The 20,805-nt window shown below is 41.8% G+C and overlaps 1 protein-coding gene across 12 annotated transcripts in view; it reads right to left on the reverse strand.

The window, feature by feature from the left end:
- The window catches only part of kcnma1a (potassium large conductance calcium-activated channel, subfamily M, alpha member 1a), a 173,163-nt gene that overhangs the window by 12,858 nt on the left and 139,500 nt on the right, over positions 1–20,805 (reverse strand). For 7 of the 12 annotated variants that reach the window (XM_042502562.1, XM_042502561.1, XM_042502560.1 and 4 more), the window contains 5 exons: positions 13,410–13,503; positions 8,255–8,381; positions 6,365–6,589; positions 5,617–5,809; positions 1,906–2,019 (listed from right to left, as the gene is read on the reverse strand). In XM_042502562.1, the coding sequence (XP_042358496.1) occupies positions 1,906–2,019; positions 5,617–5,809; positions 6,365–6,589; positions 8,255–8,381; positions 13,410–13,503 (753 nt within the window). Of the gene's footprint in view, positions 1–1,905; positions 2,020–5,616; positions 5,810–6,364; positions 6,590–8,254; positions 8,382–13,409; positions 13,504–17,448; positions 17,530–17,870; positions 17,904–20,805 lie in introns of all 12 variants that reach the window. The other 5 variants (XM_042502555.1, XM_042502554.1, XM_042502563.1 and 2 more) reach the window with 2 other exon arrangements.

A 20,805-nucleotide genomic window follows, 5' to 3' on the forward strand; every position in this document is an offset into this window, starting at 1 on the left:
GGAGAAAAAAAGAAACTGGAAAATAAATTTAAAAAATAAATAAACAGCTTAAAAGATGGTTTGATCTTGAGTTTTTTCTGGTTTTGAAATTGTATTTCTTCCCCGGCTTCCTGTGCACTGTGGAACAGAAATGTCAGTCAAAGAGACAAGGGGCTGATGCAAACGGGCCTGGGCCAAAGGAGTGAATTGGGGAGGGGGAGCTGGATGTGTGTGTGTTTGGAGGAGGAAGGGGGGGTGAGGGGCAGGGTGTTGCTATGAAAACAGCCACAAGGACAGACTGAGCATGATCAAAAGCCTAGCAATGCTCTGCAAACGCAACTGGAGGAGAAAAAAAATACCCCCAAAACAAAACAAAAAAAAAAAATCACTAAAAAAGGGGCCAAAACAAGACAGTCAATTTCAACCAGAACGAAGAATCAAAATGTGTTCAAAGTGAAGCCGTGGGAGCAGCGAGGGCCTTGACTACAGCCAGATAAATCAAGACAAGCTGATGAGGAGCAGAGCGGCGGAGCGAGGGAACGAACGGCAGCAGAGGACAAAGGCTCAGCTTACCCAGCTCTGTTATCATTTGTATGTTGGTTCCACTTTTTTTTTCCTGACTGAGTGAAACCAATGGCAGTAGTTTGCCAGGTTTAGCTAATGGTGATGAGACGGTGCAGCAAGGGGAGAAATAGTGTCGTTATTGAAACAGTTTCAAAGACTGCAATAAAGGCATTTTCGCTCCACTTGTGTCAACTCCAGGATTTACTCATGGTTGTCCGGTATCTAAAAGTAAAGCACCCTGGATTAGAGAGCCCAGTAGATATAAAGCCAGCGCTGTCAAGCCACTGTGCCGCTACAACAATAATAAATTATTTCACAGTAAGACAGTGAAAGGGATAAACATGGTCTTATCCATAAACACACCTACTTTACACGCCACACAAGCAAAATTGGTCATGCAACTCAAATGAGGCATGTTTTTATGTTCCAACTCGACTTTAATCTGCCTCTGGCACTGCAAACTGAACATATGACAGTGTAATTACAGTGTATGCTTCCACATGCAGCCACCTCTCCTCTGCACACAACTGGAGCTTCTAGCGTTTGAGTCCAGGACGGCAACCAAGGACTCCAACATGGATAGCATCTGATGATTACGTATGCGGGCAGCAGTCTAATGGGAGAGCCTCTCTGCAGGTAATGGCTGGCCCGCTTACAAGTAACATTAGGTAGCTCCTTTCTCTTTCTGGCCTTTTCTTAGCTGGCCTCATGCTCCATTGCTCCCTAATTGGGTCAGGGGAGACAGAGTAGCCAGTCTCTGGTGCTTTAGAAGGCCCCTCAGAGATCTGAAAGTTTCATGAGTCCCCACCACCAGTGGGAATACAGCCACTGCCATTGTTATTAATAAATGGACCCATTTTGCAACCAAGGCAGTTTTTCCCCCTCTACCTTTTTCACTCTCCTCCCTTTTCTCGCTCTCTCACCCTCTCCATCAGGCTGAGTTTCTCTTGTGCATTAGTGGACAAATTGCAGGAGATGTAGCTGTAGTCCTCAAAATGCCTGTCTGACATTCTCAAGTTACAGTTGTCCACATTGTCCTCAGGGCAAAGATATTTTCCAGTCCTTGTAGCTAACATTATCACCACTTGACACAAGCTGGCCAGATCCAATAATTCACATACGAATATGAACGGGAGTTGGGCAGAGCTACCAGCACCATGAAAGGGAACAAAAATTCCACACCATACATTCCTCAAGTCCATTTGACCTTGAATGAGTTGGAACTTTTGGCAGCAGCATGACATTTAAGTCTCAGATTATTGGCTCTATGTGTCTATGTCTGCAAATGAGTAATGAGTTGATCTGAGGTTATTGGGTATGGCATGCAATATTTGCATTTGAGGTGGGTGTGAACAGCTTTACCGAGTTCTGTGATGATGGGGATGTTGGATCCGGTGGTGACGGAAGCCTGACGCACAAAGCCATGTACTGGACTGCTGTCTGGAGATGACCTGTCCATTCCAGGAGGCGTGAAACCTGAAAACACAACACATTTATAGAAATCAGCAAATAACATAACACAGTGGCATTAAAGGGACAGTTAACCCCAAAATCAAAATACACATTTTTCATCTTATCTGTATTATTACTTATTAGGCTAGATTATTTTGGTGTGAGTTGCTGAGTGTTGGAGATGTCAGCTGTAGAGATGTCTGTCTTCTCTCCAGTATAATGGCTGTGTTTCTGTCTGTCCTACTTCAAATATTTATGTTGCAATCAAAAAGATGAATTAATTTCCAATTCATTACATTTCACCTGTGTTATTCCCAACAGAATCAAAAGCTGAGTGACAGTAACTGAGATGTTCTTAATTAGCTTTAACAGGACTTTGGCAGTTTTTTGTTTTGTTGTTTATCATTGGATTTAGCTGCTGCTTCATTAAATATTGTGGATTGACTGACTAAATAACTGTCATGTCAGCTCACCAAAATGAATATTTTTCAAGATGGCAGACGGGGAAAAATCAAGCAATTTTTGATTTAGCTTTAGCTGAGGCTAGATGTGGCTGTCTCATAATCTCGCTTTGACTTGATGCAGTAATATTGTATTGTTTGTTTCTGCAAATCGTATGTGCTGCTCCTCAGAAAATATGTATTTCTGCAACAGAATTATTGCTTTTTTATGCATCGCTGTGTTTTTGTGGGGCAGCACTGTCCGTTGCATCTTTTCTAGGTTAAAAAAATACAGTCCAAGCAAAAACTTGCATGTCTTGTAAGTATTTTACTGCAGATGTATCATAAACAAGAGGATGTGACCTGGAACTCTGTATCAATACCATTATACATAGTGCATGTCAGCTCACTCAGCATGAAGTTGTTGATGTACGCTTTTTGTGTCATTCAAATGTGTGGATTGACAGAAAAAAAGGAAGCAGGACGAGGAGGCTAAGTGAATGAGGCACCTGCCTAAAAATTGCAATCCGGATACTGTGCTTTTAGGGGTCAGCTAAGACATATTTAGCATTCACATCCCTCCATCAACGGGCAGACATAAATTTTATATGTTGTTCATTTTGTTACAATAAAATTGGTGAAGTGGATCCTGAAAACCTTTTATCGGAAATGGCGTGGTGCGGGACCGTGAAATACAAGTGCAAGTGACAAGAGTATGAATTCACATGACTTCACATTTTTGCATTTCCTCAAAGTGACAAGTAAACACCTTAAATCTGTAATGCTATATGCATAATGCATCAACTGTGTTTTGACATCCATCATTTAATGCTGACTACTGCAAAATGCCAGCTTATAGTGCCACCACCAAGGAAACATAATGCAGGGAATATATTCAGGTCACAAAGTTTTAAAAGGATTGCAAATTCTCTACGTATGTGAGAGTGTGTGTGCCTCTCCTGTCAAGAAACTCAATGAGCTGCTTACATTACAAAAGACATCTTCCAGCCCTTTGCAACAGAAAAGACACCAAGTAGTTGAGTACACAGTGGGAAGCACACACTGAACTGAGGCACGGATAATCATAACTCTTGTTATACCAATTATTGAACTTGGAAATAGCAGAGGTTTGACACAACGAGTCAACCAGGGAGCACAAGCTCAGACAGTGCAAACATCATTTTGTCGATGTCCATAAAGGATGACGTTTACTCCACTGGAGAGTGACAGCAAGTTTTTTTGGATATGGCCTTTAAAATACTGCTCTTATTGTATCATAGTGAACATGAACACAGTGCGGAGCTGTAGAGGAACAGCTTCCGCTTTGCGCAGTGTGTACAGCAGAAAGTGAGTGTTGGTGAGAACAGCGATACATGAGGCCTGTTGCTGAGCTGCTTTCAAAACCTCTTAGGTTACAAACAGCTCAAAAGTTGCAATGTGAGCTGGTGAGCTGCAAACAGAGAGCTGTGTGTCTTCCTAAGACGGAGCCATGGTACTGCAAAGAAGAGCTGAATTGTATCTATCTCCCTGATTGAAATTATCTTCTAAAAATAATTGCAAGAATATAGGTCTATGCACATAAAGTATTTTGTCCTCTTTTTATGCAATAGACCTTGGGCAAAAAATGCTGCTCAAATTTTCTCAGTTTTGGGTTTTTTTTTCATTCTAATTGGCTTCTTTTATAATCTGCAAACTTGTAAAGTTATATTTATTCAAGACTTTGAGCATCAGCCTGTTTCTCTCTCTCACACACACACACACACAGGCTTTTGCCACAGTGAGGCTGTAACCGCGTCTGTTCAGTTCAGCTACAATGTACAATAGACAAGTGAGATCTGGGTTACATACCCCCTTATCCCTGTAGCCCCCCGGGCACAGCTATGCTCTGCGGTTGACTACATGCTCCAGAAGCCGTGAGAAGCTCTCCCCCAGGAAAGCGCATGTTTACTTATTCATTTGCACCTTCTTGTTTTAAATTCCACAGACAGTGTCTGAATGGGAGCATCGCTAGGAGGAAGGAATCCCCAAAGCAATACCTATGATACAATAGCAGTGTCTGGGAGTGTGCGTGTGTTTCCTTGTGTATGCATGATTGCATGTCACTGTGGTGTGTGTGTTTTCTAAAGTGAAGTATTTATCACTGAAATGGGTGGTTGATGTAAGACCCAATTATTGATGACAATAGGCTCCATCCATCGACCCTGGGAGAGGATATAGGCTAGTGGGCTTCCATATTGAGGTGGCTTTCTGTGAATACTGCTCCCCAGAGCGGCGTGCTCTAAGATTTACCCCTGCTTATTGTTCCTCTGTGGCACGGCTATCGACAGCACATCACTCACTCAAGGCTGGAGAAATAACAGCATTGGCATTCTCCTAAAACATGTGGAAGTGCTCTGCACTAAAAAATAATGGCCTCTTGGACCTTCAGCTTTGATTTGTATTTACAACAGTCACTGTGGTGGCACTAAATAGTACTGAGCTCAAGGCATGTCATGCCTTTCGGGCTAATCATAAACGGAGGATTACCTGTTTGTGGATGTGCATTGATAGATTGCATTGGCATGGATGTCTGTGTGTGTGCTATGTGTGCTAACACACACACATTCCAACACGAAGGTGCGTGCATGTGTCGCTGTTTTGTTGTGACTAATGAGGAGCAGCTGAATTGGCCTGCCTGGTGATTTGTACTAGCTGCTTAATGATGATGAGGCCTGATGGGATGCCAGGTTCGTGTGTTTGTCTGCAAACATCAACAATCTGTTCCAGACGATCTGCCAGACACCAGATCAGGGGGAACAACATCAAATGACACAGTCATGTTGATTACATCATTAAAAAGTATTATCAAGGAGGTTTAGCAGCATGTAATTACCAGGGACAAGAATGAAATCATTAGAAAATTATGTGTAAAAAACATTCTTCAAAGGGCTGATGAAGCGATCAACACAATATTTTGTGTGCGCACATCTTCGGGAGTACTATAAAGCCAGTTTATACATGCCACAAACTTACAGAGTATTTTAATTAAGAGCACTTAGCAGAGTCTGTGCTTGACAAACTACATCCATCCTTCTCATTTCCCCCTCTTGTTTTTCCATCTTTGACTGCTGCCTTTCGTCCCTGCCACAACCTGTCCCCTTTGGGCAGCAGTGCACATGGAGTGTAATAGGACGCTCCTTACCTTGGGAATTAGCCTGTAAGACCCCGATGCTGTCATCAAACTGCATAGATTTGATGTTGAGAGATGCCAAGATGCATTCCTTATCCTGTAGCGAGGCATCTTCGATATTGTTCTGATTGGCTGACAGTATTACGCACATGTCGCAGAGGTTGATGTTGACAGCCCTTAAATCTGCCCGACTTAATGGCGTTCCCTTCAGGGTGAGAGAGAACAGACAGCAAGACAGAGAGAGAGAAAGCAAAATGCAGAGAACAGACAGACATAGGGGAGAGAAAAACAAATTTAAGAAGTGAGCACAGTGGAGCTTTGGGAAATTAGTTAACAAGTATTCTTGTTTTGAGGCGATGACATTCCACTGATCTAACTGGGCATTGGAGAATCAGAGACATGGACTAATCTAAAGGCTAGCCTGCGCTGAGGGCTGTGTTTGGGATTCTCCTCTGATCATCAGTCAAGCCAGGCCTAACAAGCTCTAAGGCAGCAATGCACGCCATTTGTGATGGGCACTGCAGCTGCAACACACATAAACTCCATTTTGGATGTGCAGGATGTGTCACCGCTGTGGATGAGCGGGGCTGACTACGCTCTCATGGAGTGATCATTCAATTGAGTAATGTGTGATCAAATCAAACTGACAATCCCTCTCAGGATTTCAATGTGCATGTAAGTCAAAATGTCAATGCCTTGTTAGTCTGACAAAGATTCTGGTTTAAATGCATCTCCTGTGGCGGTGAACTGGTGCACTCACAGGTAAGATGGAGACCTTGGGGAAGTTGTGTAAAGTCTCCCACTCTCTCCGCAGGTAATCCAACGAGCCCACAAACACTATAGGCTTTAGCTCGTGGTAATGGAAGTTGCTGGCTCTTAAAGGCATCACCAAGTTTCGCAGCCCCACTAAAGCGGACGTGACATCCCCAAATATACAGACCACCACATGGCCGCTCAGTACTGTCATGGAGGCTTCACTCCGGGTCTGCAGGGGGACACAGGGGAGGGGGAGAAGAGCAGAGAGAGAGGGATGAGAAGGAGTGCACACAGAGAAGAGAGTAAGGGACACACAGAGACAAACATGTAGAAAGAAATGAGTGCTGTTAACAGAAAACTGGTTAGTGTGCATGAAGCAACACATCTTAGTTTTAAGTATGTTTAGAAGTCTCATATAAACTGTTATAAACCCATATTAAATAGTTTGTTAACCAAGTATTTAGCTGAATCATACATTTAATCCACAATAAAAGCAAGTCTACTAACAGGCCTCACACATATACAAAAGTTTGGTTAACCACTATTCTGTTTATAAGCAGTTTATTGGATAATAAGAAATAGGAAGTTTACACAACAAAAACACAACATGTGGTCTTTTTTATTCAAAGGGCAGCTGAAAAATGCAGTTTGTAAGATTTTAGGCACATACAGTATGTATGACTAGGACCCTGTCATGAATCAGAGATGTATAAATAAACAAAGCTCCTCTGTTGTATGACGTTCGTATTAAAAAAAGAACAATGCCCTGCTTTTAAGATCTGTCGCCTGTCGCAGCCACTTGATGTGCATTCAATTGCAACTTTGAGTGTATGTTAAGTAAACTAAACGCTACTATGATCCCAGTTGGTTTGAAACTATAACTGCATCTTTGTTTATTGAAAACATGAGGCAGAGGAGAAGAGCAACAAGGGACCATCACTGTAAATCTGTGCATACCCTCAGCTAGTGTCCATAAGGGGCGTAGCACCAGATTCTGAGCCATATGCATATGCAGTCTCTGCTGCAGTTTGCTCTTGCTGCGTACAAAGACAAATCAATGCGCAAGGGCGGACCAAACCATTTTGCGTGATTTGTAAGGGGTAAGATGGGCCTCAGAGAGCCTCCTTTTTTTAAGAAAAACAAAGTTCAGTCTTTAAACCGATTTCTTCACCCAATTTTAATTTCACCCCCCCCCCAAGACAATTTTTCCCACTTTTGTCTACAACATTTTTTGCCCAATCAACTGATGCAGGAATATCCTTCTGCCCCCCCTTGAACTGAAGCTACATATATGGTTAAAGGTCTAGTGTATAGGATTTCGTGGCATCTAGTGGCGAGGTTGCAGAACTGAAACTATTCTGCATGCCAAGTGTGTAGGAGAACTACAGTGGCCAAAGTGTAAAATGCAAATGGGCCTATTTAGAGCCAGTGTTTGGTTTGTCCATTGTGGGCTACTGTAGAAACAACGTGGCGGACTCCAGGGGGAGGACGCCCTCACATATAGATATAAATGACTCATTCCAAGGAAACAAACACATGGCAATTCTTATTTTCAGGTGACACTTAATTTGGACAGGGTTAACTTTGACCAAACTGTGCACTAACATAAATGCTTACAAACTGCCATGTTAAAACATCTGAGCAAAACCATGCGTGGACTGTTAAGATGCTGTTCACAGATCCTTGGCGGATATATATGTATAAAAAAAAACCATAAACTCACCTTGAAACAACAGAGAGGCAGTGAGAGAAATTTCAATACATATTAGTATGTGATTCTGTTACTACAGTATTGAGGGGAAACTCCTGCCTACGTCCATACTTACTTTAACTTTTTTTTCTTGCATATTTTATTTTAGAGGTTTTGCATTTGCACAGTTCTTGTCCCACTCACCAGGATGACTTTCTCGATGTCTTTTGATGGGCACCAGTGAAACATCCCTGTCGAGTCATACCTCTTCACGTTCATATCCATGCTCTCGATTTGTTCATTTCCGGGAATTAGAAGGGGGTCGTGTCGACTGAGAAGACAGAACAATTCATTAATATTAGAACATTTTGTGAAATGACTGCAGCCTTGTGGATGAAGTCGTAACATGAAAGAGGTGAAAGACCACCTGTTCATACAACACATCAAACATCCATCACGTTCTCAGAGTGCTGGACTTTCTGCTGCATACTGTAGGCCCCACTGCTACTGTATCACTCCTCCGTACCTTCTTGTCCTTGATGTCAAGTCATCACAAAACTCAAAGACCCTGGTGCTCGCAGTGTTGCAGGGAACAGCAAGACTTGAGTGCTACTGACTGAATGGCATGACAACACAAGGCCAATTACCAGCTTTTACCCTCTCTTCCAGCTCCTGACGCCATGCGGCGCAAATAGTAAAAGCTCCGACAGGCTCACACTTTAAATATTTCAGGAATTTGCCCAATCACATTTTGCTTTCCCAACTGATGGCCATTAATGTTTCAACAGCATGTCACAACCAAACAGGCTAATCCACAGCAGTGGGCTGCTGAGTTTTATCCGGTGTAACACTGACCATGAAAGGGCTCCTGTCAGTCCTGTTATCCTGCCTCTCTTGTTCTTGCGTTTATCCTACAAGACGTGTTCTCGCAGTTCCTCTAGAGGCAATCCAGAAAATTTCATCCAAAACACTGAGTCAGGAAAAACAGCCAAAATTTAGTGCTGCCTCTCAATGAACACTGCTTGTTTAATTGCAATGCAAATGTTATTTATTTACAGTTCAACCCAAATAATGAAATCGCTGGTTAAAACAGCACTGTACAGACTCCAAAAACAGGGAACTGCAGAGAGAGACATTTGAGTAATATGGGAGAAAACATCTCAAGAATTTGACATACATCTCTCTCAGTATCACTCTCTCTATCCTCTATCAACACTGTCATTCACTGACAAGGCTTTGATGTTGCCTCTTCCTTCAGCCTGCATTTGGGTTGCATACCAACGCAGGAAAAGTAAAGTTAAAAAAAAAGCTGTCAAATAGCCCCCCCCCCTCTCCCCCCCTCTCCCCCCCCCCCCCTTCCCTCTATCAGTTAGTGCAGGTGATAATAACACTGACAGCATTTAGTGTTTTTACACTCAGCCTGAATCTTTCATCCAGAGCCGCGTGTTGCGCCAATCAACTCCACAGAGCCCCCGTCACTTCAATCTGCTCAGCTCCGCTCGCCTCCACACAGGGGCTGACTGGCGCATGCAGGCGGGCTGCCGCTCCAGCTCTCTCTGCCAAGACAGCTATCTTTCACAGAGCTGTCAGCGGTGTGACTGGCAGCCTGTCACAGGCTCCACACACACCTCCTTCTCCCTCTGCCTTCTCCCTGCCTCGGGTTGAACCTACCACAAGACTCCGGGAGAGCAGACATGACGTCTGTGCCACAGTGCCACGCCCAAGGGATATCAGCTGCAGATGATACTGTGACATCTTGCTGCGACTGGATGCGTGTCGTCATGACCCGTCAGAAAGGTTTGTGGGGATGGTGTTAATGCCATGGTGGCGATGCAGCTTGTTAGCACAGTGACACGTCAATTGGCAACTCGGAAATTTTAAACGCAGTCGTGCTGAGGATAGGTCAGTTAGAACACAAGTGTGATTTAATGTCACCCTTAGCAATAAAAAATTTTAAAAAAAAAAAAATTTTTTTTTTAAAATTTTTTACCTTTTAATGTATTTATTATTCTTAAAGTATACCCTTTATTAGAAGTTTCCCCACCAAAATAAATGTCAAAATTGAACTAATTAACAGTTGGGATTGCAAAGCAAATATTTTCCCTGGGTGAGATACAGTATGCACTTTTATATAGGACAAAATATTTCCCTTACAGCATGTCTCACTCCAGTGTCTCACCCTCTCTCTTTCTTCCTCCCTCCCTCCCTCAGTATATATTTCAAACAGAGTTGAGTTATTCCAGTGTATCACTCTGCAGTCACAAGCTGGGGATGGGCGTGCTCCCCCAATCCCTCTCTGCCAGACTACGAAGGCAGCCTCTTGCTTTGAAAATTTTCCCCATCATGCAAACTGACAAAGGCATGCTTTTCAAAAGCCCACAGCCAATCTGTTGATCATTATTTATTTACAAAGGCCTTCAGGCTGCAAGTCCTGTAAAAACCATACTTGATACGTATGCTCGCTCTCTTGCTGCTCTCTACTGTGTTTTCCCCCTCCTTGCTTGTAGAATAAAGTATCCCTAAGGCTACCTCAAACAATCACTTTTCATTGTGCATAAAATCCACCTTGTAAAGCACAACTGTTTAATATATATGGTGTTATATGTTGACGGGGGCAGCTGTTGGGGGGGGGGCTATGGACTGTGATGGGTAATTTGATGTTTTGCTGAGGGCTAAGACTGGGAAAAAAAATCTACACCTATAACAGAGGACCTGTCATCCCAGTACCCAAGAGCCAGCAGAATACAGAAGCACCCCTAAAGCAGAGAAAACTTTGACACCGCTTTGAAGCGTTTTCAAAACTGAGTAAATAACTCGCAAGAATTATTATCACTGTGAGATCAAAGCAAAGATGCATATATTACATGGCAAACAGGGACCATCTCCTAAGCAAAAAGGAAGAGAAGAAAAGGTTTTGTGCTTTAAGTTAGGCAAACTAAACAGCCTTTTAAACAAGCAGTTAGCTGGAAATGTGCCAATGTCTAGTTGTTTTTGTAGCAGTTTTCTCCCTCTGAGCAAGGGCATCCAAAAATGATGCTCTGTTGCAAACTAGACTGAAGGGTATGACTCTGTGTTGGGCTAATGGTTCGGCAAGTGTGAAGGCTTATTAAATGCTTGTTTTGTGGAGAACTGAGGGGGAGGCCGACAAGCGTACTGGACAAAATCACACAGGCATGCCAGTGCAGTAGGAGGAACTGTGCCTAAGGGAAGCAAGCAGGACCGACATACAAAGAACTCGACTGGAATGTAAGGAAAACACACCACACTGCAATACTGACCAAAAACAACATGTGAGAACAGATTAAAAGGTAAAAAAGAAATTCAAACTATTTTATATTACTCTTTTTTTGCACGTATTGAACTATTTCTATGTAATGTAATTTTTGCTTTAAGGCAGGAGTCTTCAGTGTTTTTCAGGCCAAGGACCCCTTAACTGAAAGAGAGACAAAACAGGGACCCCTGACTATATTGTATAAAATTGAGCTGCCTATTAAACTGGGCCTACAGTAACGTGTAGGGCGGCCTAAAGTGCCATCTATAAACTTACCCTTTTATGATGCATACAATACTAAGCTATTTAAATAATAATTAATGGCAGATCCGTATATTTATACATCATATTTGTTTCTGAGATGGACGATAGGTCAGAGTGTCACAAGAATGTCCATACACTTAAAATAATAATACAGCTAATTTGCTGATTATGTTTCAATAGTACAAAACTGTCAGCTTATTAGTTCGCTATTGTGCTCACTATTTTGGACAGGTGCTGCACAGTGTGTTTTTGTTAGCGAGCAAACATGATTGCACAAGGATTCACAAATAAAAGTTAGCTTATCATCAAAGTTGTGTACTGTAAATCAAACTATTTATTTTTTATTTTTATTTTTTTGGTTTGTTTTTAATGATTTGGCCAATTCACCTTTGCTAGTGATATGTTGGATTTGGGTTATTGCTTTCTTTTTGAAAAAAAAAATAAAATAAATAAATAATATATCATATATATATATATACATATATATATTCAAGGTAAAATTAAAACTTAAATTAAATTACCAAACAGTAATTTGGCAGCCCCTTTGCAGTATCTCTGAAGACCACTTAGGGGTCCCTTACCCCCTGTGTGCTGGGAGCTTAATAGTTTGCTAAGTGTTCCTGTCCTGTTAGATCTTTCCTGCCATGCCTTTATCCTGCCGTCCCAATCCACACAGCTCGGCCTCCCTGTATTTTCCGTGCTGTCGTATTGCTAACCCATAATTATTATTATTATTTTTTCTTTAAGTTTAGGTAAATTTATCTTTGCTAATAATATGTTGGATTCATGTTGAGGTGTTCTTTGTTTCTTTTTTTTGGGGAAAAAACAACAACAACAAACCCTACAAATTATAACATACGACTATTATAACTATGACTTGAAGTTATTTATTTTCCCACACAATTCAGATGCAGAAGTTTCTACTGCAGTGCAGCTTTACTGCGTGAATACTAACAGTGACAAGTGGGTGTGACAAAAACCACGCAGCTCTCTCTTAAGATTTTCCCATTGTAAAGTCATAAATTTGACAACCGTAACACTTACACTCATTAAGAGCAGGGCAGCGTAGCTATAAGTGTTCCTGTCCTGTTAGATCTTTCCTGCCATGCCTTTATCCTGCCGTCCCAATCCACACAGCTCGGCCTCCCTGTATTTTCCGTGCTGTCGTATTGCTAACCCCGCCTCGCAGCCAGAGGAGCACACAAACCTACCCCCTTTTATCCTTCAAAATCAATTAACAGCTATTTAATTCCACAGGACAGGATAAAAGGAAGGTAATATTTGAATTCATATTTGATTGTGATGATACATCTCACATATGGCCTCAAGTACCAGAAACAGTACTCACAGGGGTTCCCACAATAGAGTAGCCTGAGGGCAAAGTAACCATGCAGGTCCCTCTGATTGGTTGCTGGTGTCATTAGTGCCAGCATTGTTTAAGGAGCACATGTGGACCAGACCGGAGGAGGTGACAGCTGGGACTTTAAAGCCAGAGGAGTTTTCAAACGGCTCCTCGCAGCCGCTTTTCATGACAGAAATATTATTTCAGCTCTGTCATTAACAGCTGACAGCATGCCATCCTAAACAGCAGAGCCTAACAGGGCACTTCTCCTCTCTCTTTCTCTCACAGAGTTTCTTACCTCCTTCTTCTGCCACCCCTAATTTGCCCCCTCCCATCCATCCAAACTCCCACCATCTCACCATCAGCAGCATCCGCCTCTGAAGTATCTCTCACACGCATCGCTCCATCCCTCCCTCTGTCTGACTTCCTCTCACTCCCCCCATTTGAAGTGCTGGAAGGAGAATAAAATCAGCGTCTCTTACCTCATCATTTTGGGCGAGCAGTTGGGTGAGTTTCGCATCCCTCCGTTGCGCTGCTTTTTTTTGGGCGAAAGAGTTGACGGATGCTCGTCTTCGACTGCAAACACATGCACAGAGTGTCAGAATAGAGACAGACAGTTGGCAAAGTGTGCTGGACCTGACATGAATTTAAAAAAAAAAAAAAAAAAAAAAAAGGAAAAATATAAATCAATCATTGCAAACAAAAAATGAACAGAAGAAAAGGAAAAATATTAATTCAGTGTCAAATTGAGGAAAATATAGAGAAAGCATTAGTAACGGACAATGGTAAATCTTTGAAAGGCAGGAGAAAACCACAGAGGAAAAAAAACTATTTAAGACCTGTAAATGTCACGGAAGGCTCACGTCCCAAAATCCCCAGATTTTGTCTTTTCTAGGGTGCACTTTTACAGGGCCCTTCAGTACTGCGTCTGTTCAGTACACCTGCTAAAATATGCAGATGGTTGGACCTCTAGCAGTCTGCATCAGAGTGACCATGCTTACCTACGCCATTAATTGCCATGTGATGGTACGGACTGTCATTGTCAGTGGGGCATGGGCAAAAGCAATGACAATGAAATAAATAAAGGTTATGGAGATGGATCTTGAGTGGGTAGTTTATTGATTTTTTTAAACAAAACTATCTGAACCCCAGCCCATTATTCCAGTTCTATCTAAAGTGCACGGTTTCTCTTCTACAGGTCTACCTCCATGCCAAGAGTACACTCAAGACAAATCACTAAGGACAGTATGAATTAGTGGACTAGGAATAGCAGCTAATAAATACACATCATCCTCCAGTAGAAGAAGGTCAGGACTTAAGTTCACAGTAAAATTAATTATGTAAGATTTAATAGTCCATTTTTGTGTCTGACGCTTTGCAGGACGCTGAGCCATAGCCAGTTTTTTTTTTTTATTTTGATCAGATTCAAGTTCAGCTTTCTGTCAACTATGCTTTGCTACATTGAGACATAGAAATAAAAAAACACCCTATTTTTCAAACTTTGCATGAGTCCCAGTCAGACAGAGAGGACGAGAAAGAGCAGCCAGATTGAGGCCAGGCCCAGTCGTCTGAAGATTTCAGGCAAGCTAACAGTAGTCTGATCTTCACTACTGTCTGTGAGTTTCAAGAGCTTTCAGACAGGCACCCAGATACTCTTATCCACTCTGCACTCTCCCAGCGCAAATGCCAAGTGCACCGTCACTTCAAACCCGTGTTAGTCCTTTGGTTAGAAATCAATAACACAGCATGATATTAGTACAAATCAATGTGCACGCTGCAAGCCGTGACTATTCCAAGCATGTGGAAATTCATTATTGTCTGAGCGCCCGTCCCAGGCTGTCACCTAATTCTGCTAATAAAAGATAAGAAATATGACTTTGGCTTCTAATAAAATGTCATTCTCTGACATTTCCTTTATGCAATTGGGCATTCGGAATAGCTAATATCACAAGCACTTTTCACTTTACAAATAATTCTCTCTCTAATGTACTTTGAAAATACCACATCAGAAAATATGCATTCCTCGCCATATTGTTAGACAGATTCCTCTTGATTTAAACTTAATTTACTGACAGTAAAAGCATAACATTTCTCATTTGCACCTGCAGCAACAAAATTAAATACTATCCAGCCACTGTGTAATAAACTCCTTTCCGGTAAATGATTAAAAACAAAAGTTTGTATTTCAGTACAATATCCTCAGAGCTCACAACTCCTGCAACATTCCTCTTTTGTGTCAATTCTAAATTCACATGTTTAAGCACTCCTCAGTTTGGAAGTCACCCAGCAGTAGACAGTAGCAGCCACTGCACTAGCAGGCAAATCCGTGCAAAGCAGCAGGAGCAACAACAGCAGCAGAGTGAACCGTCATGCAGCAAACAAGACAAAATGAAGGGACGGGACAGGCGGGGTTACTGACTGATGCATCCCGCTAAGGGGGCAACCTACGGTGCCTACTGTGACTGAGCAGCATGGCATTACTGGGGTGGTAGCGGTATTTCACCGGCAGACTGCGGGCCCGGTTCAGCCGACTCTCAGCCAGGGATCTGGCCGCCACGTCTCCTGGACCTGAGATACTGAGGCGCAGTTGCGAGGGGTCAGCCCCGGGCCCCGGCCCCATGGGGAGCAGACTTCCTTTACGGTTATTAACAAGGGGGATGTTGAGTTTGCCCGGGTTGGACAGGGGCTCCTGGTTGGGGTGCAAGTTGTTGGGGAGGAATGCATTTGTAGTGATGGAGGTGGAGTTGCAGCCGGTGGTTTTAACTGATCGCTTTTGAAAAGACGGTCTAACTTCATCCATTACTGTCAAACAATGGAGAATAAAAAAGTGTGAGAAAGCCTGTATTCATGTTCAAGAATTAGTAAGTAAAGAAACTATAGTGTTAAATTGTAGAAAATTAAGAGCTTGTTTGGGCTTTTTTTTCTATATTTGTTTTAAACTATATAATTAATTTAATGAGATTTCAGGCAAAATCTCCTAAACAAAATTCAGAATTTTACTACATGTTGGGAAGCCAATTATTAGGTTAAGAAAAGAGATTCACTGACTCGAAATAAGACCCATAGTTACTAAAAACCTGCATGAAGATCAAACTCGTTTCTGTGAGAAAGATTGCAATTTTTAATATTTAAATTCTGATAAAGTAATTTCTGAAAGCCAAAAATGTATGCCATTAAAGCAGAAATCATTTATCATCTCATTTTTCTCAAACTGCTGTTGAAACTCCAACATCTCTTATCTGCTTGGCACACGCCCCGACTGAAATGTTCACAGTGACATTTACTTTGCATTTGTGACAAACATGAATTAATAAGAAGTCTTTCCGTTTTATTTCTACAGATGCGCAACACTTTCTGTTAGAACAAAGCAGAGACATAGCTTGGCTAAAGCCAGTCAGATCCAATCAGATATTTTGTCATTTCAAGCATAATGTGTAGTGCAGTACTTTCACTTCAACAAATATAAAACTAGGACTAATAATTTATAATATTACTAATTCAAAAACTTTGTTGCATTAAACATTAAATGATTCATTTTGGATTATGTATAGAAATATGGTTTGATCGCAGACTAAAGATGCAGTCATTCTCAAACATTTTTACTGTAACTTTGACAGTAATGACAGTATGTCCAGTGACAACCTGCTTTGCCTAGTATGAGGATAAATACTCTGTACAAGTAGAAACTCACGTACAGCTGATGTTCACTCAGCCGCCCCACCAAACGCACACATTCACTCTGACTGAGGCTGCAGAGTCAACCCGTATGTTTGCATGTACTGAAGTGGTTGTAAAGCTGAATGGGAGAGGAGGAGCCCTGTTCCTCCCTTTGGTAGAAGGGTGGTTGGTCGGTTGTTTGGAGGAGAGAGCATGCTTGGGTGGCCCCGGGCGATAAACAGACGTTTATCCCAGCCGTCAGCTGCCTCCTTGATTTACGGGGCGCCACCGATAGCTCCTGGATTCATCTGGCCCTTGTCAAACACGTGCAGCGTTAGAGAGCGCTCACCCGCCCTGGCAGGTCCACTGTGCATCCTGAACAACCCAGACGGCAACTGTCCCTTCCTGAAATGCTAATCACATGACGGTACTGTCCTGCATGCAAGCATTATCAGATCGTCATGACCCAATGTAAACTGGATGATGAGGCAGAGGAATAACAACTACAAATGTTTACTTTTGTATGTGAGCTTAGCTGGCTTTGCCTTTACAGTGTTTGCTGCATGAGCAAGCTTTGTTATTTACCTGCATTGCAACTGCATGAAAAAGCTTTTTTTGCCATGCATTGTTGTTTTTAAATATAAAACTAAAACTGATATCATGACAGCTGCAGCTCCTTTTAGTTCTGCTAAGAGGAAAAAATGTCTTATATTGATATGCTTTATAAGAAAAAATACATTGAATAAAAATATACATATAAAATGTTAGAGGTGACAAATAGCATTGCAAAACTATATATATTCTTAACCAGTAAAGAGTAAAAAAAATAAAAAATAATGCATTTAACAATTATTTAAGATTTACCTAAATTGCAATCAGCTTTGAATCGAACGCCAGCCTCTTTCTGACTCCCACTGTTCCCTGGTGTTGTAGCGCCATCTGCTGCTACATGCAGCACAATACAAAAAGAATATTTTATGGAACTACATGGTATTATCAAACACAAATAATTTCTTTTCTATCAATACCAGGAACCCATTACTTTAAATTCCTGTCAAATATTGAAATTATTTAAGTTGACAAACATTGAATTTAACACTGGTTAAACTGTGAGTTTACTTTGTCTCTGTATAAGACACAAGACAACATATTCTAAAGGAATAAGGGACAACAAAGCAAATACTAAAGCAAAGCATCAGTACTTAATATGTTACATGACAGTGAGGGGTCTAGAGTCTAAACACAGAGCTGGAGCAGAATGGAGAAGGACAGAGAAACACACTTACGTGATCTGACATATCCATTATACTTATATTTGGCTGAGGAAAATGCAAAGACAAGTGGCAGGTCACACAGGGGGAGAAAGGATGTAATGAAATAGGCACATTAGGAAATAGAGACATCAACATGAGAGCGGTAAAGGGAAATTAAATCAGATGTAACTACGATGAAGTACTACCAGTGAAAGGCACGAGGGCATAAACCAAAAATTAAAGGTACAAATAATTAAAACGAAAAACGAAAATCATAATGGTAGTGGTGAAAAAGTATGGCATGATGGCATGAACTGTCCATTCTCAGAGTGAGCCATGCTTTTAGGAAAGTGTGCTAAATCTGTAATGAGATGTAATGACAGACTAATGGCTAATTTATTTATCGTTTAATCTCAAAAAAGCTAAATTTAATATAACACAGTTTCAGTGGTAGATTCAATAACTTAATGTTTCTAATTTGGTAAATGCTTTTGATTTTAAATGCAATAAATACTGTGAGGTCTGTAGACAGAACAAATAAAGCCACCATGGGGAACAAAGAAAAAAGCTACACACACTGAGTGCATGTAGAAAACACAGACAGACACTCTGTGAGACACTCGCTACTCAAAACAGCTGCGCTAACAGAGCACAATGCAAAGAGACTTGATTGTTAAATGCAGTCCACGTCTCTCTTGCACAAACGGAAATTTAAAGGAAAAAAGGGAGTATTTTAAGCATGAATTCAACGCTACACTTTTAAATCTCTTGGCTTGTTCTTTGAAAGGGGTTCAATAAGGTCCCTGCTTGTGCCAGAACTATTAATTATCTGGGAATATCAGTTTATGACCTTGACTGAGGAGGTACTGAAGACACTGATATAAGTACTGGGACAGTGGGCACTTGAACTGAGCTCGGAGCTGCTGACACTCTTTCCCAGAGTCTATTCCAGCTCTAAAGGTCACAGTGAGGGCCCAGGGCTGGCCTATGACACAGATCCTCAAACAGGGACCCACAGTGGCCCTGGCATCTGTCTCTAGCAATCTGCCCGCACCGCAGAGGCGGCAGACTAACTGGCTAGCATCTGGGGCGTAGCGAGGCGGCATAGGACAAAAGGGGGGGTAGGCGGGTGAGGGGGGGGGCCAAGCCTGCCTGGTGGACAGGAGCTGTCAGGGCAAGTTTGGTGACAGACCAGCAGGGCTGGGAAAATGAAAATGCAAACATAATTTCTGTGTCAGGATAGATAAGGTCCCCAGCAATGAGATGCAGATGCACACACATGCACAGACACAGAGATAGAACTGCGTGTTGTTACACACACACGAGACACGCACATGCACACACTCACACAGCCCAGAAGGCCGCGAACTAGCCAGAAGCATCTCCTGAGCCCCAGGGCCCCAACCCTTGTCCGTAGCTCAGTTTTATAGAAGCTTCAGCTTCTCCATTACATAAAACCTGTCATGTCTGTAGCTTATTTCACTGGAGGAAGCTGGCTGACTGTGATGATGGTCGGTTTACAAAAAAAGACCATATGTAACTAATTTAGGCACCAAAAATAAACATCTGATTTAGCCGAACTACTTGGAATAACTTCTGGATAATTTTTCAGAACTCAGATAATTGAAGACAAGAATGAATATACACAATCACACAATGGAGAACATTAGTTTGTACACTACTCTACCTACATATATAATTTGTGCTTCAAACTATATTCTTAAATATTCACAAGTCAAGTTTTTGCAGTTCTTCTTTTCCTCAGCAGCAGTTTGTGACTTGTGGGACAGATAATTGATCTATCCCTCTGTTCACAGCTGCTATGAGTGAATGCTCTTTTTTAGACTAAGCAGAATAAATGACTAAGTGTCACTTACAAAGCGCTTGACATTCTGCTGCTCTATCTGTGGCCAGAGTACACTCTGCGCACCATGAGGTGCAACGAAAAACCGAACGGTATAAATATCTCAATATTGCCCTAATCGAACAATCGAGTTCAAAAAATAGAAAATCTATCCCTGGCAGCAGATGTTTTAATGGTGGCGGGCTACCACAAATAAGTTAATGTGTGGGTAATCATGCAAGTGGTAGAAACTGCTTTGCCCTTTGCCCTCTTCTGTCCAATTTTCTATCTTTTTTATCTGTGATAGTTTCCACCTCATGTCTCATCTTATTTTCATTCCAATAATCAGCAAAATTACTTTATGAAAGATCTCTCGTAGCAAAAGGCTGCAATAAATTAGACAGCTAATTTGTCCAGAGTTTGCTCCATGTGCACAAGGACTTCATCTATTTTACCAACCAGCACATTATTCACTAAGCCCCTTAAATGAGTGCATTTAAAAATGGTTGTTAATTTAACATTGTATAATAAAGCAACACAGACGCTTATATTTATTTCACCATTGATGAGGTGACTGTGTTACACTGTCTGAATGTGACTAGCATCAGAAAGTAGGGGTGTGCTAAATTAAAGAGTGCTTCCCAAGAAATCAATTATCCATGTACCCTGGCTAGAAAAATCTGGTTCAGATGTACAAGAGCATGAAGTCATCGTGAATAAAGACATCTTATCCTCTCAGTCTAGTGGAGAGAAAAAAAAGGGGGGGAAATGGGGAGAGGAAATCCAACAATCCCTGAATGACAAAGCCCAATGCACTCCTTCACTAAACTCACTTTGTTCAGACAAAGTCAGAGTTAAAAAGGGAAAGAAATCCAAGACAGAGGAGGCTTTTCCTGAAATCCTACAGGGGGTTGAGGGAGAAGTGAGATCAGTAACCATGTAATGGCCAGTAATTGGTACCGAGGGATATCAGCGCAGGCCGAACTACAAGAGGCCAAGCCAAACCCATCATGGCATGTTTGACACTAATCTAGGCTGAGTCAGCAGACGGTGGGAGAATGTTGAGAAGGAAATCAGATCTGTATGTCTGAACCCAAGGCTTTGATAGCTTGGCCTACTGCTGCC

Source organism: Plectropomus leopardus, chromosome 15 (assembly GCF_008729295.1).
Source record: "Plectropomus leopardus isolate mb chromosome 15, YSFRI_Pleo_2.0, whole genome shotgun sequence".
NCBI classification, from domain to species: domain Eukaryota; kingdom Metazoa; phylum Chordata; class Actinopteri; order Perciformes; family Serranidae; genus Plectropomus; species Plectropomus leopardus.